Here is a 23,058-nt window from a genome sequence, read left to right on the forward strand (position 1 = left end):
AAAGGGAAATCATTACTTTTCCTTCAGGATGGAATATGTAAAATTAATGACAATACAAAGATTAAGAAAGAAATCAGTAAAAGGAGGGTAAGAAAAAATACTGTTAGGCCAATCATATACTACAACAGACTGGAGAAAAGGAGGAAGAAGAGAGAAAGTACCGTACCTCCATTCTTTCTTGCTTAATGTCATCAATCTCATCATCTTCAAACATAGCCAAGAGTTCTCCTGTCTGATCGATAGAGTGGAGAAAGTCCTGGGCGATTTTCTGCCTTTTGTTGACATTGCTACTGCTGCTGAATTTGTCTTCATGTAAATAAGAAAACAAAGATAATTTTGTCAGCGACTCTGGAAAACAAAATCAATTATTCCATGTGGAATTTGTACATAATTCTTTTGGAATCAAATCAAATGAATTTTAAAAAGGAGAATGTTCTTGTCTTTCTCCTAAATCAGTGAAGGGGAATCAAGAACACTCTTACCTTGGGAAAATCACTTGGTATTGTGGGTTCTCTTCTATGAATGGTGACAACATGACCTGCTTACTTACCTTACAGGGGCAAGAAAAATATTATACTGCACAGGTCTGCAGAATACTTTGCTCCTTGTTTTTTTATTGCTGCTATTATTTTGTCCAAATGTGAGTCAGTTCTTACCAATTCTTACTTACAGAAAAGTCTTCACTAGTAAAGCTCCCTGTTAGCCTGTATATATATGAAGAATCTACAAGAACATGAAGGCAATAAAAAATGTAGCCCCACCTGTCTTCAGATTTGAGCTGTCTAATCCATGCTGGGCAGTCCAACTGTTTCTGTAATACTTCACTAGCTTTAAGACTCAGGGACATTGGATCATAGATGCAGAACCAGAAGAGACCCCAGGGAGTTGTATCCTACCAGTGCTTTATGCTGGTTCCATTCATTTTATAGATGAGGAAATTGAAGCCCACTTCAGGCCTCACAGCTGAGAAAATTAGTGAAAATTATCATTTGGATTTTGGTCTCTTAACCTTTTTCTGCTGCTGTAGAAAGCAGCAATATAGGAGAAAATTAAATGAATGTGGCAAAAACTTGAAAAAAAAAGAGACAAATTTTAAAATTTAAGATTGTGTCAAACTTGTTTTTTGGCTGGGCAAGATAATATGAATACTAAGATAAAGATGGTCCTCTACTTACTAAGTGTCCAGGATTAAAAAGGACATCCAAAATCTGTAAGATAAGGGGAAATGATTTTTAAGTAAGCCTTTCTAACTCTACTCTTGTGTGAATTAAAAAAGAATAAGAGGCAGCATTTGTAATGAACCTTAATGATTAATAAAGCACTTTCCTCATAACAACCATGTATTAGGGATATGACAAGTAATATTCCTATTTGTAAATTAGGAAATTGAGTCTCTGAGAGGCTAAGTGAATTGCCCCAATGGTCACAAAGTTGGTCTGGGGTAAGATTCGGTCCCTAATTTTTCCTTCAACTAAGCCTGGTGTTTTTTCCTTTACAACGTAAATCCATGACTGATCCACCTGTGATCTGGAATAAATTCATTCATTCAAACGTATTTTAAAAATTTCTGTCCATGGCTGATAAATGTGAGATCTGTTATATCTGGTGTTCAAAAATTATCGGCATTCACCAGATTCATGAATTGTTTTTTAAACTGAAAAGATCTGACCTATTCTGCTTCAAAGTCAAAAGAAGTTATATTTGCAGAAAAAAAGAAAATCCTGCGTTTCTAATCTTCAGTTTTTTCCATGGCATTACCCAAGGATGCATTTATCTTAAAGACTGGCTCACATCGCTTCCATGTGCTGTCCTGTTAATATTTTATAAAGCAATGAGTAAGGTGGGACTTGAAGAAGGGGACTGAACTCCATGATCTCTAAGGTCCCTTTCAGCTCTAAGGCTTCATTACTTAGCAGTTAAAAGTTAAGAAGTTGACAATCTCCATCTTAAACAGTGATCTCAGAGGTTAGTTGGTATATGTTAATATCTCTTTGTAAGACTCCTAAGTTAAAAGATTCACTGTATATCTAATTTACAAGTGGTGACAATGAGGAAAGACAAAACTGAATGTGATAGCTTTAGAGGAGAATCAGCAATGGATCTATCTCTACTCAGTCTATAACAGATTTTTACTCTAGAAGAGAAAAGATGTTTAAAAAAAGTGTAAGGGAATGAGAGGAACAGGAAAGCTCCTGGGAGAATTAAAAGGGATAAAACCTGAAGCAAGGGAAGTTTTGTATGTATCTAATTTATTTTTAAGGTGGTGGTGCAGTGAATAGATTGCTGGGTCTGCTTAAGGAAAACTTAAGTTCAAATCTGGTCTCAGAAACTTACTAGCTGTGGGACCCTGGCAAGTCACTTAACCCTCTTCGCCTTAGTTTCCTCATATGTAAATGAGCTGGAAATGGCAAACTATGCCAGTATCTCTGCCAAGAAAACCCCAAATGAGGTCATGAAGAATCAGACATAAAAAACCCCCAACAAATTTATTCTAAAGGGGATAAAGAACACTTCTAAGAAATTGGAATGGAATCCAGTTATATTTTAATAGTTCTAAATAATTCAATCTGATTAAAAAACATGTTAGGTGTTTGCTGGGCACAAAACAGCATTCTAGGGGCATTAAAAACAGAACTAGTCTCAACTCTCAAGAAACTTACATCTTACTGGAATGTCAGATTAATTGACAGGAAAACTAATATAAACGAATAGGAATAGAAAGAACACAGAACTAGAAGTCAGAAGAACACTGGATACCTCAATATCTTCTGCTACTAGTCTGTTACTAAATAATCTGATCCTTAGATAAGTCATAACATCTGTCTGAGTGTCTATTTTTTTCTTCTATCAAAAGAGAAGAATGCTTAATGAAATGACCTGTAAGGTCCCTGTGTAAGGCCCAAAGTCCTAAGATTATATATATATCAGAATTATTTTTAAAAGGTGGGGTAGAGAGGTTGGAGATGAGGGGAGAATAGGTGGAGAAAGAAACATAGTGGCACATGCCTGGGGTCTGCTACAGGTATAACAAGGTGGCTTAGTGGACAACAAAATGCTGGGCCTGGAATTAGGAAGACCTGAACTCAAATTGAGCCTCAGATACACCCTAGTTGTGTAACTCTTGGGAAAGTCATTTAATCGCTGTTTGCAAAATGATGATAATATAGCACCCACCTCACAGGTTGTTGTAAGGGTCGGATGACATAATATTTGTTCAACTGCTAAACACAGGAGCATTATATAATTATGTATTCCCCTCACTGAACCTTGCACCTCCACCCCTTGCTGGACATACTGAAGCTGGTGGATTGTTTGAGCTTGAGAATTCTGACCTGCAGTAGGGCTAAAGAAAATCAGATATCTGCATTAACTCTGGCATCATGCGGTGGGTACCAGTGAACCACCAGGATGCTTAAGGAGTGGACAACAGGCTCAGATTGGAAAAACAGAGCAAGTTAAAGTTTCTGCGCTGACAAGCTGTGAGACTGGGCCAATCAGTGACTGATCGCTGGTGGCTGTGCTTGCAGTCTAGGACAAGACACAGAGATTGGGCAGAGAGGGGAGCAGAAGGGAGGGGAAAGAAAAGAGAAGGGAAGGAAAAGGAGAGGATGGCAGAGGATAGGATAGGGTAGAGAAGAAAGGAAGAGAGGGGAGGGTAAAGGAAGCAGTTATTATTTTCAAGTATGTTTTATTACCCAAAATGATGGCTAACAAAATGTTGCCAATTAGAGAGATTAAATACTTTGTTAGAATTAACAGACAAATTTAACTTTTGATTGGCATACTAATTTTAATATGAAAAAGATGCCATAAAAAGAAAAGTTTTCTTAAATAAATTAAAAATTTTCATGTCTTTATTACTCTATTAATTGGTTCAGCATTTCCTTCCCTCCCCATTTCCAAGAATGATTAGCACTGAAGTGCCAGGTTTAGCATCACCCTCCTAATCATGTTTAAATGATCATGGTATAGTTCAACTGAATGAGACTTTCCTACATAGTTCCTTGAGAAAGAAATACATTCATTTTTCTGAGACTAGTTATGGCACAAATTTTGAAAAACAAAGGATACTGAGATAACTAGTAGCCAATGTGAATGATGAAGCACATTGGAAAAGAGGGAGAGGAGAATGAAGTAACTGGCACTTTAGTGACAAGGTTACTTGGAGATTCACTGATTGCCTGCTTCACAGATACCAGACAGCTGGAGCTGACAAATTGGGAGGCTCTCAGAAGCAGGTGAGTCCCAGAGCCACGGAGAGAACACTCTATGTGTTATATAAATAAAGTTGTTTATATTGTATGTTATTTATTGGAGAGTGTTGGTAAGAGAGAGTGTGCCCTTGTGAAGGAATTTGATCTAAAAATTCTCTTTTTAAAGGAAGTTGAACATTGAATAATTCTCCTTCATAGCAAAAAGGTGGGGGACTAGAACAAAACACTGAATACATGTCAAGTACAGATGTTTTTGTGTAAGTTTTTTCTTTTAAAGTGATGAGTTGGAATTCCATCTGAATGGGGAGGGAGAAGAAATGACTGATGTCAAGACAAAAGGCATCAATAAAATCTAATTTTTAAAGAAGTACGCCCTCTAAAAATAAATTATTCGATAACAAAATGAAAACAAAAAAGAATGATCTTGTAGCCAAAGAAGAATTAGTTTTATGAAGTGAAGGTTGCTAGTAAATGATTTCTTCCAGAGTATGAGATGATCTAATCATTTTCAAAACAGTTAATTTACATGACGTACATAATGTTGCTACCTGATGTTCAACTTGCCTCAACAAAGAAATAATTCCTCATGTATTATGTCAGTTTAGATTAATAAAAAAAGCAAAAAATTGCTCAAATCCTTCATTAATATTATCTTGATCAAAACTAATTACTTAATTGATAATTTTTACAACTTCTCTTTGATATAGATGTGTGTATATATGAAATATATATACACATATACATATACATACATACATACATGCACACACATATATTCTTGAAGGAAGGGTTGATCGTATAAACTCATCTGACAAAAACTTTGAGCACTGATAAGATGGAAGCCTATAAACAAGAGAATCCTGAAAGTATGAAATAATTTTTGCCTTTATCCTAAAATTAGTAAACCAGATATGGAGCAATGCAGTATAATGGAAAACACAGCAGACTTAGGAATCAGAAGATCTGGTTCTAGTCCTAGTATCAGAGATCTGTCTCCCTAGTCATTACTAGCTGTGTGACTGCAGGTGAGCTTTCTCAACCTCCCCCTCCCTCCATTTCTTCATCTGTGATATAAGAGGGTTGGACTAAATTCCTTTTAATCTCTGGTCCCTTCCAGCTGCAGATTCATGATCCTCCAACTACATGACCTATAAGATCCCTTCAAGCTTTAAATCTATAATAGTAAAATGACTTTAAGAACTGTTATCATTAGAAACATGTCTATTAGATATATCTATTTTCAAATGATTAAGCTTAGAGAATCACAGTATGCTAGATGAAAGGGATCTTAAAGATAGTTGAATCTCATCTTTTCATTCTACAGAAGAGGAAACTGACACTCAGAGAAGGAAATATAATATAGTAGAAGGAGCATTAGATTTGAACTCATGGTCAGAACTGTGATCAGGTTAAGGCTAAGTCCCTTTACATCAAAACTTTAAAATAAGAATTTTTAACTCTGTACAAAATATGTTATATTAATATTTTGACAACACAATACTCCTTCAGTTGAAGTTCAATAAAACCAAGAAAAAATCAAGTAAATCTAAATGTGTTGCATCTAAAAGTGTTCCCCAGAAATATCTAAGAGTTAAAGGTCACATTGGTAGTAAATAGTGGAGCCAGGACTTAAATTCAGATTGTCAGATTGGAGTCTTTAAAATGGAATTGAGTTAGTAGGAAGAAAGTTAAATAAAAAAATTATACCTTACATATTCCTTTAAACAGCACTAGAAGAGTATAGCAGTCATACATCAGAATTAAATGACTTTAGAATCTAGTTATTTCATAAAATATGTCCAGTACCATTGATACTAGGCTAACAAATGTCTATTCAAGATGAAATTCAAAGAATTTCAGAGGTTTGCATGTATGCATTTTCGTTCATCATAGATGACACACTAATATTACACATACTGAGATCAATTCTCCTGTCAATAAATACCAATTTCCTAGTTGGATGAAATTCTGACACTAAGCAGTTCACTTATCATTTACAGGAAGAATGAAAATATTTCCTTTTCTGAAGTCATTTAATCAGAAAATATTAAGTTTAAACTGCTAACTCAGTATTTTGAAGGTTCTTATAGTACAGTATATACATACATACCACATACACATTATATTCAAAAATATGTGCACAAATCAATCAAATAAGATAATGTATATAAAGCACTTTGAAACTATAAAGAGCAATTAAATGCTACTTGTTATTATGTGTATATGTGTATGGGGGAGTATGTATGTGCATACATTCATAGGGTGTATATATAATTACCTTCCAGAAGATCATCCTCCTCTATACCTTTGACAATCTTAGATTTGTAGTCTCGGAAAAACATGTATTTCAGCAATCTCTTAAGCTTTTTCTATTAAAGAAAAATATAAACCAATTAGGAAAGATTATACAAAGTGTTATATTAATGGTTATAAACTATTCAGTTCAATTAAAGTAATTATTATATGCTTGCTATGTGCAAGGTGTTTAGTAAATAAATAAGAAAATGAAATGTTGGCAAAAACCATTAAAATGATTAAGATAAATAAAATTAATGAACCTGCATGAAATAATCATTTACAGTAATGTACCTGGCTCATTATACATAATGTAAAAGGATGAAAAATAACCATTAAAATTTCATCTATCCTTAAGTGTTAATGATATGATGGTTTACTTAGAAAATACCAGGAAATAAGCAAAGAAAAAATTTGAGACAATAGGTTCAGCAAAGTTATAAGCTACAAAATAAACTCCCCCAAATCAATATCATTTCTACATAGTAATAATAAAATCCAAGAGGTAATAACAGAATGAGAAATCTCACTCTAAATAACTACAAAATGGATAAAACATGTGGGACTCAAGCTTACAAAGTGCTCCTTTAAGAAATAAAGAACAACTTTAAAAGTTGGAGGAACAGCTAGTCCTCATGGATGGGCCATGCCAACATAATAAAAACAACAATACTATCAACATTAATTTAGTTTTAATGTTATACCAATTAAATTATCAAAAGGGTATTTTATAGAACTCAATGAAATAACGAAATCGATTTGGGAAAATTAAAGCTCTAGAATACTAAGGGAAATAATGAAAAGAGGTAAGGATAAAGGGGGACTTCACTTCTAGCATATAGATCATTCTAGATCTCAAAATACATTATAAAACAACCATCATCAAATCCATCTGGTATTAGTTTAAAAAGAGAGGTAGATCAATGAAACAACTACACAAAGGAGAATCTAAAGTAACATAACTCAATAAATCAGTGTTTGATAAGCCCAGAAAACATAAATTACTTAGGAAAGAACTTCCTATTTTATTTTTAAAAATACTGGAAAAACTAGAAAGCAGATTGGAAGAAATTATGTTTGGTTCAATACCTTGCCACATTCCACAATATATTCTAATTAGATTCATGATCTTATTATATTAAAGACTGTATTATAAAAAATGAGAAGAGAAAGAGATCATATACCTTTCATAGCTATGAGTAAGAGATGTATTCTTAAAAAAACAAGGAATAGAGGCAATTAGAAAAGATAAAACAAATAACTTTTATTATATGAAACTATACAAAGAAAATCTACCTAAGGATAAGAAGGAAAATGATCAAATGGGAAAAAAACTACTTTTATATCAAATTTCTCTGATAATGGTTGGTATCAAAATATATAAACAATTAACACAGATATGTCTCTACCCAAAAGCAAGTACCCAATAGATGAGCAAAGGATATGAAGAATTACAAACTATTAAGAACCACGTTAAAGAATGCTCCAAATATGAAATAATAATAAAAATGCAATTCAAAACAACCCCAAGGTTTTACCTTGCACTCTGAAAATTGGCAAAAATGACAAAAGATGGGAATAATCAATATGGGGAGCTTGTGGAATAGTCACACAAGTGTATTATTGGTGGAACTGTGAATCAGCACAATCACTTTGGAAAACAATTTGAAATTATGCAAATAAATTGACTAAAATATTTGTCCTCTAGAGATTCCATTTTGGGCTTATAACCCAAGCAAGTAATTGATAAGAATAAAGTCCAAATATACAACAAAACATTTTTTTGTGTGTGGCAGTAAAGAATGGAAATGAATTAAATTCCCATCAATAAGAGAATGCTTAAACAAATTATGGTACATGAACATAATGGAATGTTACTATATTATACATTACAGACATTAACAGAGATATGTAGAACAGCAGAATTTCAGGGTTCTAAGAAATCTGAGGGCCCATCTAATCCAGTTCATACCCCCTAAAAAGATTCCTTCTATAATTTATCTGAGGAGTAATCATGCAGCCCTTGTTTAAGAACTTCAAGTAAGGATAGAATAATTTTTATTATGAATTAATTCTATTCTGTTCCTGCTTGTACCTCTAAGGTTCAAGGAAATTACTTATAAAAATATAGTCAACGAATTTCTTAGAAAAACTGTCTTTAATCACTATATTTAACTTAGGATTTTATTTTCTTTGTCACCAAGAACCTTTTTCTGCTCCAACTATAACTTAGAAAAGATTCTAGTTGATGATACTGGGTTAGAATCATAGATACTATTCTCTGATGATCACCCAAAGGGCTGGGAAGAGGGGTGTGGTGAGTGCAAACAGGTTATCAGACATTACAAACAGGGAATCAGATAGGGGAAGTAGCATATCATCAAGGAAATGTAAGTAAGACTGGCTAAGATGGGCTGGTCACTGTGTAAGAATAAAGGGAAAACCAATGGGCAATCCATGAGCTTCAGTATAAATAAAGAGAAATTGAGGTCTCATTCTGGTGCTGAATGGACTTCCTGTTATGAAGTAATGGGGAAACGTGGATTAGAATCACAAAGGTGGGCGGGCATGGGTGGGGTACAAGCTGCATCACTGGAGGATATACCCACACAGGACAGAACAATGGGGTACTCTCAGACTCTTTCATTTTAGCGGTATAGTCTGTGAGAAGGAACAGGAGAAAGAACAATACAGGCTAAAATTATGACATGACAACAGGCTGGTAATAATCTTGCTTGAAACGTATTTTTGATCTACATAGGCATATGCAAACTTAAAGAATATGTTAAATGAACTTTATATATTAAAAATATAAATCCCTGAGAAGAAAATGCTGGTTGTCTTGAATCCATTTTTCCTGGACATTTAGAGGATATATCCGCTGAAAGGGTAAGTGTAGTAAAAACTACATAGCACTGTATGTCAGTGTGCAAAATCTTTGGCTATACCTATGTAGTATTTTCTCGATTATGGCTGGTTAACTAATGGTCTTCTTTTTAGAGCTATATCACTAGTTATCACCTGGCTCAGTACAAGGTACAGACACCCTGTGTGTGGTTATAGAAGCATCATCTTTGGCACCCAATCCTTACACGGTGATGAAGGGACTTCTGTTTATGACCGCCAATGTTAAAATAACACAGTGCTTTAGAATTTACAAAGTGCTTTCATACATATTACCTTAAACAATCCTTAGAGCATTCCTAGGAGAAGGGCAGGTGTTACAAAAACTCCAGTTTTCTCATGTGAGGGAACAAAGGCTCCTAGATATTTAAACGATGTGTCTGGTTAGTGAGTGATGGGATAAGAACTTGTAGTTTTCACATTCAGTATTCCTTTTATGATCCAATGATGCCTGGATGATGTTGTGTCCTCCTGTTTTATAAAAGAGACATGGCAGCAACTCCCAGATTCTTTGGCATGGATGTGGCATAAAGTAGTTGCTCCACTATTCCAATTGTGAAGAGCTATACAATTCCAACAACTCATACCTTGGTGGTGAAGATTTTTAAGGTAGAAGGAAGGAATGTTATACACTTTTGGAGATCTTTCCAGGGCATGAAGCACAAAGAGGGGATTCCAGAGGTACCAACATCATTAATCTTCTAGAAGAAGTATAAGAAAATTTGACCACTATCCTTGCCCTGCCCCTGAACTTCAATGCTCAGAAGACCAGTACACTCTTCTTGGGCAGTGGAAGGACACAGTCCACTGTTCTTGTTTTGTCTTTCCTTTATGAAGAGGACCATGACTTCAGGAAAGTGATGTCATGACTTGCAAGTGAACTGGATTTAAGTGAGGAAGGGCTGTGTAAAGTCATCAGTCTCATTCTCTCCTCTGGAATCATCTGGGTCCACTGGCAACATACAAATCAGTATGTTTGGAGATGGCCCAGGATGCAGTGAGAGTCCTTGGCCTTTTTAAGCTAAGGGCTTTCCCAGGTCTCAGTTTGTGTGAAGCAATGCTCATTCAGTGATTAAGGCTAGGTATAGTATGAGGCAAAGAATCTACCTAGTCAAAAATAAAAGTTCAATCTGGAAGGGGAAGACTTTCAGGGTTTCTGGCCAAAACAGAAACAATTGCTATTTACACTCATTCTGAGTCAAACAATGACCAAGTGAGGCTTGGGCTGGGACCTACTGTTAGCCAATCAATGAGAGCCAGAGTGATTTGGGTTTAAGGCATGGTCCATAAAAAGGAAATTTACTCTGTAAACCCCAAGATATCTTTCGAGGTTTCAGGGATCAAAATTTATATTCTTCTGGACAGAGCGCCTGCAGGTAAGGGTATCATTCCCTATGTAGATAAAGGGGAGAGGAGGGAAAGAAGGGAGAGGAAGGAAGGAAGGCAGGCAGGAAGGAAGGAAAGAAGGAAGGAAAGAAAGAAAGAAGGAACGAAGGAAGAAGGGAAGGAAGGAAAGAACTGTGTTGCTCAGCTGGAACTGACAAGTTTGGTACCCAGTGGCACAGCTATTACTACTACTAACAGTTTGTTGTTTGTCCTTGGTTCTCGAAGAGGATAGTGCTATCAGGAAGGTGATGTCATGATTTGCTAGTGAATTGAGCAGTTAGAGGAACACTGTGTACTGCCTTCTCCATTTAAATTGTATATAACTGTGTAGAATGCACCAACCTTAAAAAAAATATATTTAATGCTACCAGTAGACTTGGACTCTGGCAGCAACTAAATTTGATTGTTTTGAGAAATTTAGCATTATTGTAAGATTTATTGTAATGAGAAGTGTGGAAAAGCATTTGATGGGGAATATCTCTGTATTAATTGATTTACCTTGGAAATAAGTATTCTTTGACTGTAAGATTGCCAGAATTCTGGATGCTCTTCCTTGGTGAGAGAAAGAGTGGTCACTTAGAGAGTGGTCAGTGAGGCAGCTTAGTAAAGAAGGAGTGATGGATAGGATAAGCAGTCTGGAGAGATCTGGATCTGAATCTTGTCTCTAAAACTTTTTAGCTATATGGCCATGTGCACATCACTTAACTTCTCTGAAGCTCAGTTTCCTGATCTGTAAAAAGGGGGAAATTGTGCTTGTACGACCCTAACTTGTAGGGTTCTTATGAGGAATCAGAATGCCTTGCACTCAAATGTTTGATAACCTGAACCTTAAAATGCCAGGTAAATAAATGTCAGATGTTGTTGTTACTATTTACAAGGTGTTTTGGAGAACCAAAAGCTTTTTGCTGATTGGGAGACTTCCTTATGGAGCATGGGTAAACCTGGTGATATAACCCAAGTGAATGAACCTGGTTAAGCATACCAAAGGCCAATCCCAAGATCCCTTGCAGCAACAAGATGCTGTGACTTGACTTTATAATAAGAAAGAAGTATTTCTCCCTTGAGATCAGGTGGGAGAAAAATGTATAAACACCCTATGGACCAACATGCCTTTCCCTATCTAGACTCACATCTTGCTACTTCCCAGAATGGTATCTTCATTCCACTGAGACAGATGTCCTGCCTGCTTTCTACACAAACCCCAGTTATGACTTCATCTCCACTAATGCTGTTTCCCTTACCCAAAAGATTTCCTCTCATCTTTTCTACGATACTAAACATATTTTTCTTTTAAGGTTTAGCTCCTTCTAGAAATCTTCCAACTAATCTCATATCCCATGGTAACCTTTGCTTTATACTGAATTCCATTAGCACAAATTAATCAATATGTTCCCAGCACTTACAATCTATAGTATCTAACACACAAAGCTAGAACTTCAAAGACTAAGCATCCCCTATATGCCCAGCTCTGTGGTATTCAAGAATTCTCTGGGACAATTCCTTCCTGCCTCAGAAGGACTCAGTGCTATGTGGTCTGTACCAAACCCTCAGGAGCTTGAAATGATTGCTAAGCTTCCCCAAATCTAGCTCTCTGAAATAGGCTATGAGAACCTTGGGGGGAGGGGCCCTCTCTTGGTCTATCCTTTGTAACCCAATAGTCACCAAGAGAGTACTTACTACACAAGCAGTAGGAGGCATAGCATAAATTTTTGTTTAGCTGCTTTTCAGTCATGTCTGACTCTCTGTGACCCTTCTGGGTTTTCTTGGCAAAGAAATGGAAATGGTTTCCTATTTCCTTCTCCAGCTCATTTCACAGATAAGGAAACTGAGGCAAACAAGGTGAAGTGACTTACCCAGGGTCACACAGCTAGTAAGTGTCTGAAGTCACATTTGAACTCAGGAAGATAAGTCTTTCTGACTCCAGGTCCAACATTCTATCCATGGGACCACCCAGCTTCCCCATAGATTAAATGTATGTTGAATTAAATTTAGATTCAAATCAGATTATGTGATAATTTCACACATTTCTCACAAACACAGGTAAAACATTGTGTGAAAGGTCTAGTCTAATTTGATCTTTAGTTACCTCAAATGAAAAGTTTTGTTGAATACGACAGAACATGAAAAAGGATGTTAATCAGACTAACCAAAAGGGTACACTGTTCTAGAAGAAAGGTGGCTTACATATAAAAAGGTGGCTGAACAGCAGATGAGCAAGGAAAAAAGAGAAACCTGGGAAAAACACAAGGAGTAACCCAGGTTCTCCAAAAGGTAAAAATTTTTATTAGAAACATACCCATTTTAGTGCACTATGATTGTTCAATAAGAATTCATATAGTTCAGTGTTTTAGACAAAATGCTTTATTTGAAGTCATAACACTAGGGTATTTTTCAGTGGGTCAACTGACTTAGAGGCTTATTTCAAAGTATTAAAATCACACATGAGTATATCTTTGAATTATTCAAAGTTTACATAATTTATTATCATAATTAAAAATGAGATAAAATTATCTTAAAGAGATTAAAATCAAGATCATAAGAACAAGGATTTTTCAGCTGGGAGGGACCTCAGATATCATCTAGTCTCTTATTTTACATAGGAGGAAGTTGAGGATCGGAGAGCTAAGTCCAAACTCACACAAAGAGTAAAAACACTAAGAACTGGGTCAAGGTACTTTGACTATAAATTCAGCATTGTTTCCAGGATATCCCATTACCAAAGAAGATACTACAGACATCTACACATTCAAGACACTGACCACTGATTGTCTGCTTTTCACGATTTCATTGCCAGTGCATCAGCACCAAAAGAATGCACTTTTTTATTATATAGTTAATTATTATAAGAGGGTCAGTGACAATAATGATAAGGATGATAGTATTATGAGAAAAGTTGTCTCATAGCTAGTAATAACACAGTCATTAAGAGCTGCCTACCAAATCTGGCGTTGGTGCTGAGTAAACATGACTTTAAAGGACAAGTGACCAGATGATTAAAACTCAATTCAGTTTTTCCAGAAGTGTTCATGAAAGAAGAATTAACGAACAACATTAGCTAACAAATTAATCAACTAACAATAAGCGCATTTTGTACTTCAGGTATAACAAGGCCCAGAACACTATACTTACCATCGGTAACCTCCTTCAGAAGTCATACTTTAGTGAGAAGATCATTTTTGTATTTACCTTGTCTTTGCGCATCAGAAAAAGAAGATCTTCCGCAGAAATCACTCTGGCTCCTCGTAACTGTGAAACTTCAGCTGCTTGCTGCAACTAAAAACAAGAGGGAAATGTGGAATCCACTTCTACAACATGTGCTTTACTTATTAGGTTAAGATAAAATTAAAGGTAAACACAAAGCAGGCAGGATGTCTCAGGAAAGACAAATTCTAACTTCAAAATGTACCAAGAATGAAAAACCTTTGGGGATATTCAGCAAATACATTAAAGAATTTAAAAGCCAAACGCCCTGTGTTTTAGGATGCCAAAAAATGCAATTAGATTAAACTTATGAGCACACCTGCAACATGATACAATAAACAGAAATCTTTGATTTCTTTCATGCAAAAAAAATCTTGACGCTCAGCTTCCTAAATTACATTAATGCACCTGAAAATAATTTTATGAAATTTTATCCTTCATACCCATATGAGCAATGGTTTCACTCAGTATCACTCGTTGAATAAGTATATTATTAATCTGAGCTCCCATGCTGGTATGACTTGAAATAGGCCTATTCAGAAGTTAAAAAGATCAACAAAAACAGTAGCTGTTTCTAATATCCAAAGGAAAAAAAGTACTTTTAGTTTTGGCAAGTCTTCAGTGGGCAAAGGATTCAGTCCATAAATCATAATACTGGACTGCATTAATTTCTTTCCACACTAATCACACGCACACAGAAAGTTAACTGTATCTGGAATGCACAACACAAAACATACTGCATAAAAAGTTACAGATTCCTCCCACCCCCAAATGCTCACTTGGGCCTTTCTTGCTACAGAGACTAGAGTTTTCAGGAATTCAGAAGTCCTAGAAATATAATCTTACTTGAAACTGACCTGGAAAATATAAGAATGTGAAAAATGATAGTTCTATTTTTCTGGCAAAGGCAAAATCAGTTTCTTATTCTGATTAGTTTGAGGGAACATAAAATGCTTATACTTCCATCTGAAAAAAATCAAGATGCTGGAGAAAATGCTATAAAAATGCATCTGTAATTTCTTCCAAATTTGATCATACCATGCTGATTGTACCAAACCCACTCTATCCAATCTGAAATTACTGTAAAAATATTTATATTCAAAAGCTATCCCTGAATGCATCTTTCTGAAAGTAATACATCTAACACACACACTCAACAATATCCTGATGAAAAGCTCTTTAAAAGAGGGTTCAATGTTTTTGGTTATCTTACCATTTATATGAGACCAAATAAAATATCTCTGATGAACAAACACTACTCCACAAGTGTTTAAGTTATTTTTCCAACTCAGACTCATTCTCCTTCCACATATACAAACTACAAAATAGATTAAGCTCTCAGGGTGTCAGCTATAGCACTCGCTTTCCTGGCTACTGTGGTTGGCACAAAAACATGATTCTATCTATATATAGAAATTTATTTTTAACCATCAGTCATTTAAAAAGAAATCTTGAAAGAAAGGTTAAAAAAAGAGATATAGGAAGAGACACAGAGAGAGAGAGAGTTTTGAATAGGGATTTTTTTTTTTGAAGACTGGGATTGCTTTTAGGTACACATGCTTTTTGAACAAAAATATTTCTATCCCTGTGCACAATTCATGCAATCAGTCTGGAAAGGAATATAAGTTGTGCATCAATCTTTTTGGCCACACACAGAGTCCCAGGAGGTAGAAATGTCAAGAAACATTTCCTAATACATAGGGTGATGTTATGAACATTGGAAAGCACTATATAAATGAGGTGTCATCCTTTCTATTAAGGTGTTGTAACTACATGACTCAAAATAGCTTCTCAAAATTTAAAACATCATTTCTTACCGTTCATATTTAAATTTCTTTATTTTACAACATCTTGACTGGCAGGATCTACTACACTGGCATTCAGTATTCCTTTAATAAACATCACTTTCTGTGTGCAGTATTCTGTGCACAGCTCTCAGGGGATATTAAAAGTTTAACTAATCTTTGCTCTTAGAGAGCCTACTATCTAATAGGGACATAAAACAAAAACACAAATAACTATAATCGTATGTGATTACATATACATGTGCTATATGGCTATCTCTGAATCCACGTGACCATGTTACTAATATCATACAACTACAGAATTTATGACTATAATAAGACTGTTATAACTACAATAGTCCATAAATGGTTATGTGAGGTCTGAGGCCATTCCGGACCCAAGAGTGGAGGCTGGAGGCAAAGAGTCAAGGGAAATGCCTGCAGGAGGTGGCCTTAACCTGTGCTTGAAAAAACGGGGAGGAATTCCACAGCTGATGATGAGAAGGAAGACAGAGAACACTGGGAACAAGGGGATGAAAGCATGAAGATGCTGTGGCTGTTTAGGGGACGTTCCAGTTTGACCGAGGTGGACAATAACATTAGATAAGACTAAAAAGCAAGATGGGGTGCTGGATTTCGGAAAGCTCTGAATCTTGGGCAAAGGAGTTTGAGCTTTACTTAGTAGTCACTGAAAATTTTTGAGTGGAGGAGTGAAATGGTAAGCATGAGAATGAAAATGGCTAATAAACCAACATAAAAATAATAGCTTATTAATCATGCTTTCAAATATGGTTATGCGTTTCTAGAGGAGAGGAACCGGATATATGAATTCCTGCCCTGCCCTGCCCAGTTGTTAGGGCCCTCCTGACATAAATGATCATATATTTATTTTTATTGATATCTCTTTTAATACTTCTACTTACTATCTTCCTCATTAAACAGCAAGCGCCTTGAAAACAGGGAACGATGAATTCTTTACATGTGCATGTGCATCATACGCACCTAACATAATGCCTGGCATAAAACAGTGTTTGATAAATGATTATTGACTAACTGACACAGGAACTTCCCTCTATCAATGCAAAACAGCCCTATCCCTGAGATTTATAATCGTAGAGAATCGTCTAGAGCACTACGAGTGACCTGCCCAGAGTCACAAAGCCAGTACGTGTTAGAGGGAGAGCCAGGACTTGAACCAAAGTCTTTCTTGGCTTTAAGCCTGGCTTTCTATCATCATCCTCACCATCACCACCACCATCATCATCACCCTCACCACCGGCATCATCATCATCATCAATTACCATCACCACCACCATCATCATCATCATCAATTACCATCACCACCACCACCACCATCATCATCATCATCAATTACCATCACCACCAGCATCATCATCACCATCACCACCACCATCATCATCACCATCACCACCACCATCATCATCACCCTCACCACCGGCATCATCATCATCATCAATTACCATCACCACCACCATCATCATCATCATCAATTACCATCACCACCACCATCATCATCACCACCACCACCACCATCATCATCATCACCATTACCATCACCACCACCATCATCATCACCATCACCACCACCGTCATCATTACCATCACCACCACCATCATCATCACCATCATCAATTACCATCACCACCACCATCATCATCACCATCACCACCACCATCATCATCATCATCAATTACCATCACCACCACCATCATCATCACCATCACCACCACCATCATCATCACCATCACCACCACCATCATCATCATCATCAATTACCATCACCATCACCATCACTAGCATTTATTTACATAGTGCTTTAAGGTTGACAAGGCACTTTACACATGTTATCTCGGAAAAACTTCACAGCAAACCTGGCGCCATCACCATCCCCAATTTACAAAGGACAAAACAGAAAGAGACATTAAATAACGTGCCCAAGGTCACATAGCTGTTAAGTATTTGAAGGACTGGAAATTAAGGCCTCCAACTCCAGCTCTTAGCCCACACTGTCACCTGGCTGCCTTTATGCATGTATATGTGTGTGAAATATTTAAGTTAGTACAGGCATAAGTAATATATGTCAGGAACATATGAGGACATGAGCAAAACTGCACACTTCGTTTCAGTGCCCTGAATCATAACTCATGATTCAACAATATTTTAAAAAACCTAATGAAGAAGGTAGTATGAATATTATTATCCTCATTTTACATTTGAAGAAACTGAGGTTCAGAGAAGCTAAGTGACTTACTCATGATCACATAGCTATTAAGTGTCAAAACTAGGGATAATAAAGATAATAACCTAATTTACATAGCACATTAAGATTTACAAAATGCTTTACATATCTCATTTAGTCCTCACAATGTCAGATGGGTACTATCACAACTTAAAGATGTCTCAGAAAGGTAAAACAATTTGTTCACAATCTAATAGCTAATAAGTGCTATTTTCAGTCTGGTTTGATGACTCTAAATTCAGTGCTCCTTCTTCTAGACGATGGGCTCTTCTTTATGAACCATTCCAAAATCATCACCCCTACATCTCACACAGCTCTTTCTCACCCCATTCCCACCCCAGACAATGTGCCCAGCACTCAGAATAACCTCCTATAGTCTATCACAAGTATTACAATTTAATTATCTATCTGATTAAACTAATTCATATTAAGGTATGAGTGATGCAAAAACTCAAATTTCCAGGGATTATTTACATTTTTTTAAACAAAAGAGGGTTATTGTGTATCCCTTGCTTACTCCAGGGCACTGCCATCAAAGTTCTGTACTATCACATCAAGAAAGAAGCTTGGCATCCATCTCTTGAAAAGTTGTCAATCCTTGTATTAATGCATTTGATGCAGAAAAAAAAAAGACATTATAAACTTAAAACAACTGGCCTTGGAATAGGGAGTGAAGTGAATGGAGCATACCTTGAATCAGGAAGAGCTGCATTCAAATTTGGCCTTAGACTCTGGGCAATTTCCACACTGGTAAAATGAGGCAGCAGTTGCCCCACCCAGGGCTGTTGTGAAGATCAAAAGAGACAGGGTCTGGCACAGGGTAAGGGCTATACAAATGCTAGCTGCTGTTATTATTTATCAATTATCATTATTATTCCATTGATACCATGTAAAACTGTTAGAAGCAGTATTCTGAGAACTATTTACTGTCAAGTTTCATATGCTTAAAAATAGGAGATTAGAGGTACAGGCCCAGGAGAATATTTCTGTTAATAATTAATGAAGAATTATAACATTTTACAATTCTGTACATTACAAAGAAAGCAGTATATGCTGTAATTGTATTAAAATGCTTAACAAGCAACGACGGGGGAAAATGATATTTTAAGCTTAATCACTAGTTTAATGACTTTATGAAGTTAACTTTCTTGGCTAGATGAATTAAGGTATATTTAATAGTAACCTTACAGTAATTCCTTTAGCAACTTTAGCAAATTATGGATTTGGCAAAAAGAAGTATTTATTCCACAGTGATTGCAATTCACTTTGTTGAAATTCAGCTTTTTGCTTAATAATTTTTCCATTGTTTTCAAAATGAACAAATGGCAATACCCACATTTCAGTAAATGTTTAGCTAAAGGCTAAGAAAAATGTTCACTAACAAACAAAAATTCCAATTCTACAAGCATATTTAAAATCTTTACTTTAGAGCTGCAAGCTAAAGGACAGACAGACACACCCACATCCACACCCACGCATACCCCTGAATCATCTGGTGTAGGATTCACATCTTGATAAAGGTAGCTAGAAAGAATTTACCAAAATCAACTATTCACTTACTTTCCTACCCAAACAAAAAGTACCCTCTAAATTAGCAGCTGATGCAGAAATTTGAGACATATTTTGCCAGACGAGTCTAATAAGAGGAAAGAACCTAGAAAGAGAGTTGAGGGCAAGTTATACTTTTCCAGATGTATGGTAAGAAGTATTAAGCACAGACTAAATGAAAGTTTTGAGTATGATTTCTAAGTTCCTAAGTATGAAATCCAGCATGTATCCTAGTAGCCAGGAGAGTCAGCATGGCATACCAAGCTGAATTTACTATAAGAATTTCTAGGTTCAGGGATGTAACCAAGATGGAGGAGTAAAAGCAGGAACTTCCCTGAGCTCACCTCCAAGCCCTCCAAATACCTGCAAACAATGACTCTAAGCAAATCCTAGAGGTACAGACCCCAAAAAAAGACAGAGTAAAAAAATCCCCAGCTGAAGACAACCTGAAAAGTCAACAGGAAGGAAATATTACACAGCGCAGGGAGCTGAGTGCATTCCCGTGTGGGCCACAGTAGCACACACAGGCCAGAGAGGACTGATTCATTGTCAGCTGTGGCAGTTTCCAGACTTCTCAACCCACCAATGCCAAAAAAGTCAGCAGGAAAATTCTGTGGGATCTGGGTGAAAGAGAAGCTCTTGGTCAAGTCACAGCCCTGGGCAGCAGCAGCTGAGGAAATGGACTAACCCAAATGGCAAAAGAAGTCCAAAAAGCCAATGAGGAGAAGAATGCCTTAAAAAGCAGAATTGACTAGATGGAAAAGGAGGTCCAAAAGCTCCCTGAAGAAAATACCTATGAAATTAGAATGGAGTAGATGGAAGGTAATGACTTTATGAGAAATCAAGAAATTATAAAACAGAACTAAAAGAATGAAAAAATAGAAGACAATGTGAAATATCTCACTGGAAAAAATCACTGATCTGGAAAATAGAGCCAGGAGAGATAATTTTAAAATTACTAGACTACCTGAAAGTCATGATCAAAAAAAGAGCCTAGACATCATCTTTCAAGAAATTATCAAGGAAAACTGCTCAGATATTCTAGAACCAAAGGGTAAAACAGAAATGGAAAGAATCTACCAATTGCCTCTGGAAAGAGATGCCAAAAGAAAAACTCCTAGGAATATTGGAGCCAAATTCCAGGGCTCACAGGTCAAGGAGAAAATATTGCAAGCAGCCAGAAAAAACAATTCTAGTACTGTGGAAATACAATCAGGATAACACACAAGCTAGTAGCTCCACATTAAGGGATCAAAGGGCTTGGAATATGATATTCCGAATGTCAGAGGAATTAGGATTAAAATGAAGAAAAACCTACCCAGCAAAACTGAATATAATCCTTCAAGGGAAAACATGAACATTCAATGAAATATAGGACTTTCAAGAATTCTTGATGAAAACACCAGAACTGAATAGAAAATCTGACTTTCACATACAAGAATCAAGAGAAATATGAAAAGGTAAACAGGAAACAGAAATCACAAAGGACTTATTGAAGTTGAACTGTTTACATTCCTACATGGAAAGATGATATTTGTAACTCATCAGACCTTTCTTAGTATTAGGGTAGTTGGAGGAGATAGATCAATTAGCTAGCTAGCTAGCTAGATGACACAGGGTGAGTTGAATATGAAGGGATGATATCTAAAAAATAATTTTAAGGGGTGAGAGAGGAATATATTGGGAGAAGGAGAAAGGGAGAGCTAGAATGGGGTAAATTATCTCACATAAAAGAGGCAAGAAAAAGGTTTCACAATGAAGAAGAAGACGGGGGAGGTGAGAAGGAATGAGTAAAACTTACTCTCACAGGATCTGGCTTAAGGGATGAATAACATACACATTCAACTGGGTATCTTACCATGGAGGAAAGTAGAAGGGAAAGAGATAACAGCGTGGATGACAGAAGAGAGGGCAGATTGGGGTAGAGGGTAGTCAGAAGCAAACACTTTTGAAAAGGGATAGGGTCAAAGGAGAAAATAGAATAATTGGAGGATGGGATAGGATGGAGGGAAATATAGTCTTTCACAACATGACTCTTATGGAAGTGTTCTGCCTAACTACACATGTATTATCAATATTACTGAATTACTTGCTTTCTCAATGAGGGTGGGTGAGGAGGGAAGAAAGGAGAGAATTTGGAACTCAAAGTTTTAAAAACAAATGTAAAAAACTGGTTTTACATGCAACTGGGAAATAAGAAATACAGGCAATGGGGTATAGAAATCTATCTTGCCCTTCAAAGAAGTAAAAGAGAAGGGGATAAGAAGGGGGGGGGGAATGATAAAAGGAAGGGCAGACCGGGGGAAGGGGTAATCAGAATGCATGCTATCTCGGGGTGGGGGCCAGGGGAAAGATGGGGAGACAATTTGGAACTCAAAATTTTGTGGAAATGGATGCAGAAAAAAAAATAATTTAAAAAGAAGTTCTGGGTTCAAATCACCCCTCTTTCACTGGTAGGCATAGTACTTTAAGATTCACAAAGAGCTTTCCTGTGAGGAAGATAGCACTAGTACATTCCCATATTTTTGGAGATGAAGAAACCAATGCTCAGAGAGAGAAAATGAAATACTCATAGACTCAAACAAAAAATTCTTCTATGTATCAGGGACTTATCCTATTTTAGCAGTTAACTGGGAGAGTGCTGTAATAGAGCTTAAAATCCAGGGCCTTCAAAAGTCTGAAAAAAATTCAGCCATGTCATCCCAACAACGATTAAGAGAAGCTTCTTTGCAAGCAAAGAAATGCTACTATTCTACAAAATAATAGCTCAGGATATTTTAGTAAAGTGGTATAAGGAATTCCAAGTCTACTGAGTTCATTTTAATCACATTTTCCTAAAGAACTGACTTGGATTTATACTACAAATAGAATCTAGATCTAGCAAAAAGAAAGTGGGATATAATGAAGAGAAAACTTGTCTGGGAATCATAGGCTTGGTTTCTCCTTTCAGCATGGGCACTAACTAGCTATATGATTCTAAATATATCACAAATCACAATAACTCTGACCTAAAAATAATGATTTATTTTTTCTTAATTCATTTTTCATTTAATTTCTAAAATTTTATTATTTATTTAAACATTTTAAAAAACTGAGTTCCAAATTCTCTCCTCCCCACACATTGAGAAGGCATGTGATATGACACCGTTATATACATGTAAAAATATATTAAACATATTTCCATATTATCCCTGTTGGAAAAAAAAAGAAAAGGAAAGCAAATTGAAAAAAATTATACTTCAACTTGCATTCAAAGTTCATCAGTTATCTGGAGGTGGACAACATTCTTCATTATGAGTTCTTTGGAACTGTAATAGATCATTGTACTGGTCAAAATAGCTAAGTTTTTCACAGTTTACCATCATTGCAATATTGTTGTTACCATATAAATTGTTCTGGTTCTGGTTATTTACTCTGCATCAGTTCATGTAAGTCTTCCCAGGTTTTTCTGAAATCATTCACCTTC

General features: G+C 36.1%; 1 protein-coding gene and 1 long non-coding RNA gene across 14 annotated transcripts in view; one reads left to right on the forward strand and one right to left on the reverse strand.

The window, feature by feature from the left end:
- SUPT3H (SPT3 homolog, SAGA and STAGA complex component) overlaps positions 1-23,058 on the reverse strand; it is a 654,394-nt gene that overhangs the window by 185,477 nt on the left and 445,859 nt on the right. For 12 of the 13 annotated variants that reach the window (XM_072642333.1, XM_072642332.1, XM_072642324.1 and 9 more), the window contains 3 exons: positions 13,986-14,072; positions 6,493-6,583; positions 167-306 (listed from right to left, as the gene is read on the reverse strand). In XM_072642333.1, coding sequence (XP_072498434.1) covers positions 167-306; positions 6,493-6,583; positions 13,986-14,072 — 318 coding nt within the window. Of the gene's footprint in view, positions 1-166; positions 307-6,492; positions 6,584-9,689; positions 10,195-13,985; positions 14,073-23,058 lie in introns of those variants that run through there. The other variant, XM_072642335.1, reaches the window with a different exon arrangement.
- Positions 10,697-23,058, forward strand: part of LOC140526263 (uncharacterized) — a 39,615-nt gene continuing 27,253 nt past the window's right edge. The window contains exon 1 of the long non-coding RNA XR_011974301.1: positions 10,697-10,789. This is a non-coding gene — a long non-coding RNA (uncharacterized lncRNA). The remainder of the gene's footprint in view (positions 10,790-23,058) is intronic.

The sequence above is a fragment of the Notamacropus eugenii genome, chromosome 2, assembly GCF_028372415.1.
Source record: "Notamacropus eugenii isolate mMacEug1 chromosome 2, mMacEug1.pri_v2, whole genome shotgun sequence".
NCBI classification, from domain to species: Eukaryota; Metazoa; Chordata; class Mammalia; order Diprotodontia; family Macropodidae; genus Notamacropus; species Notamacropus eugenii.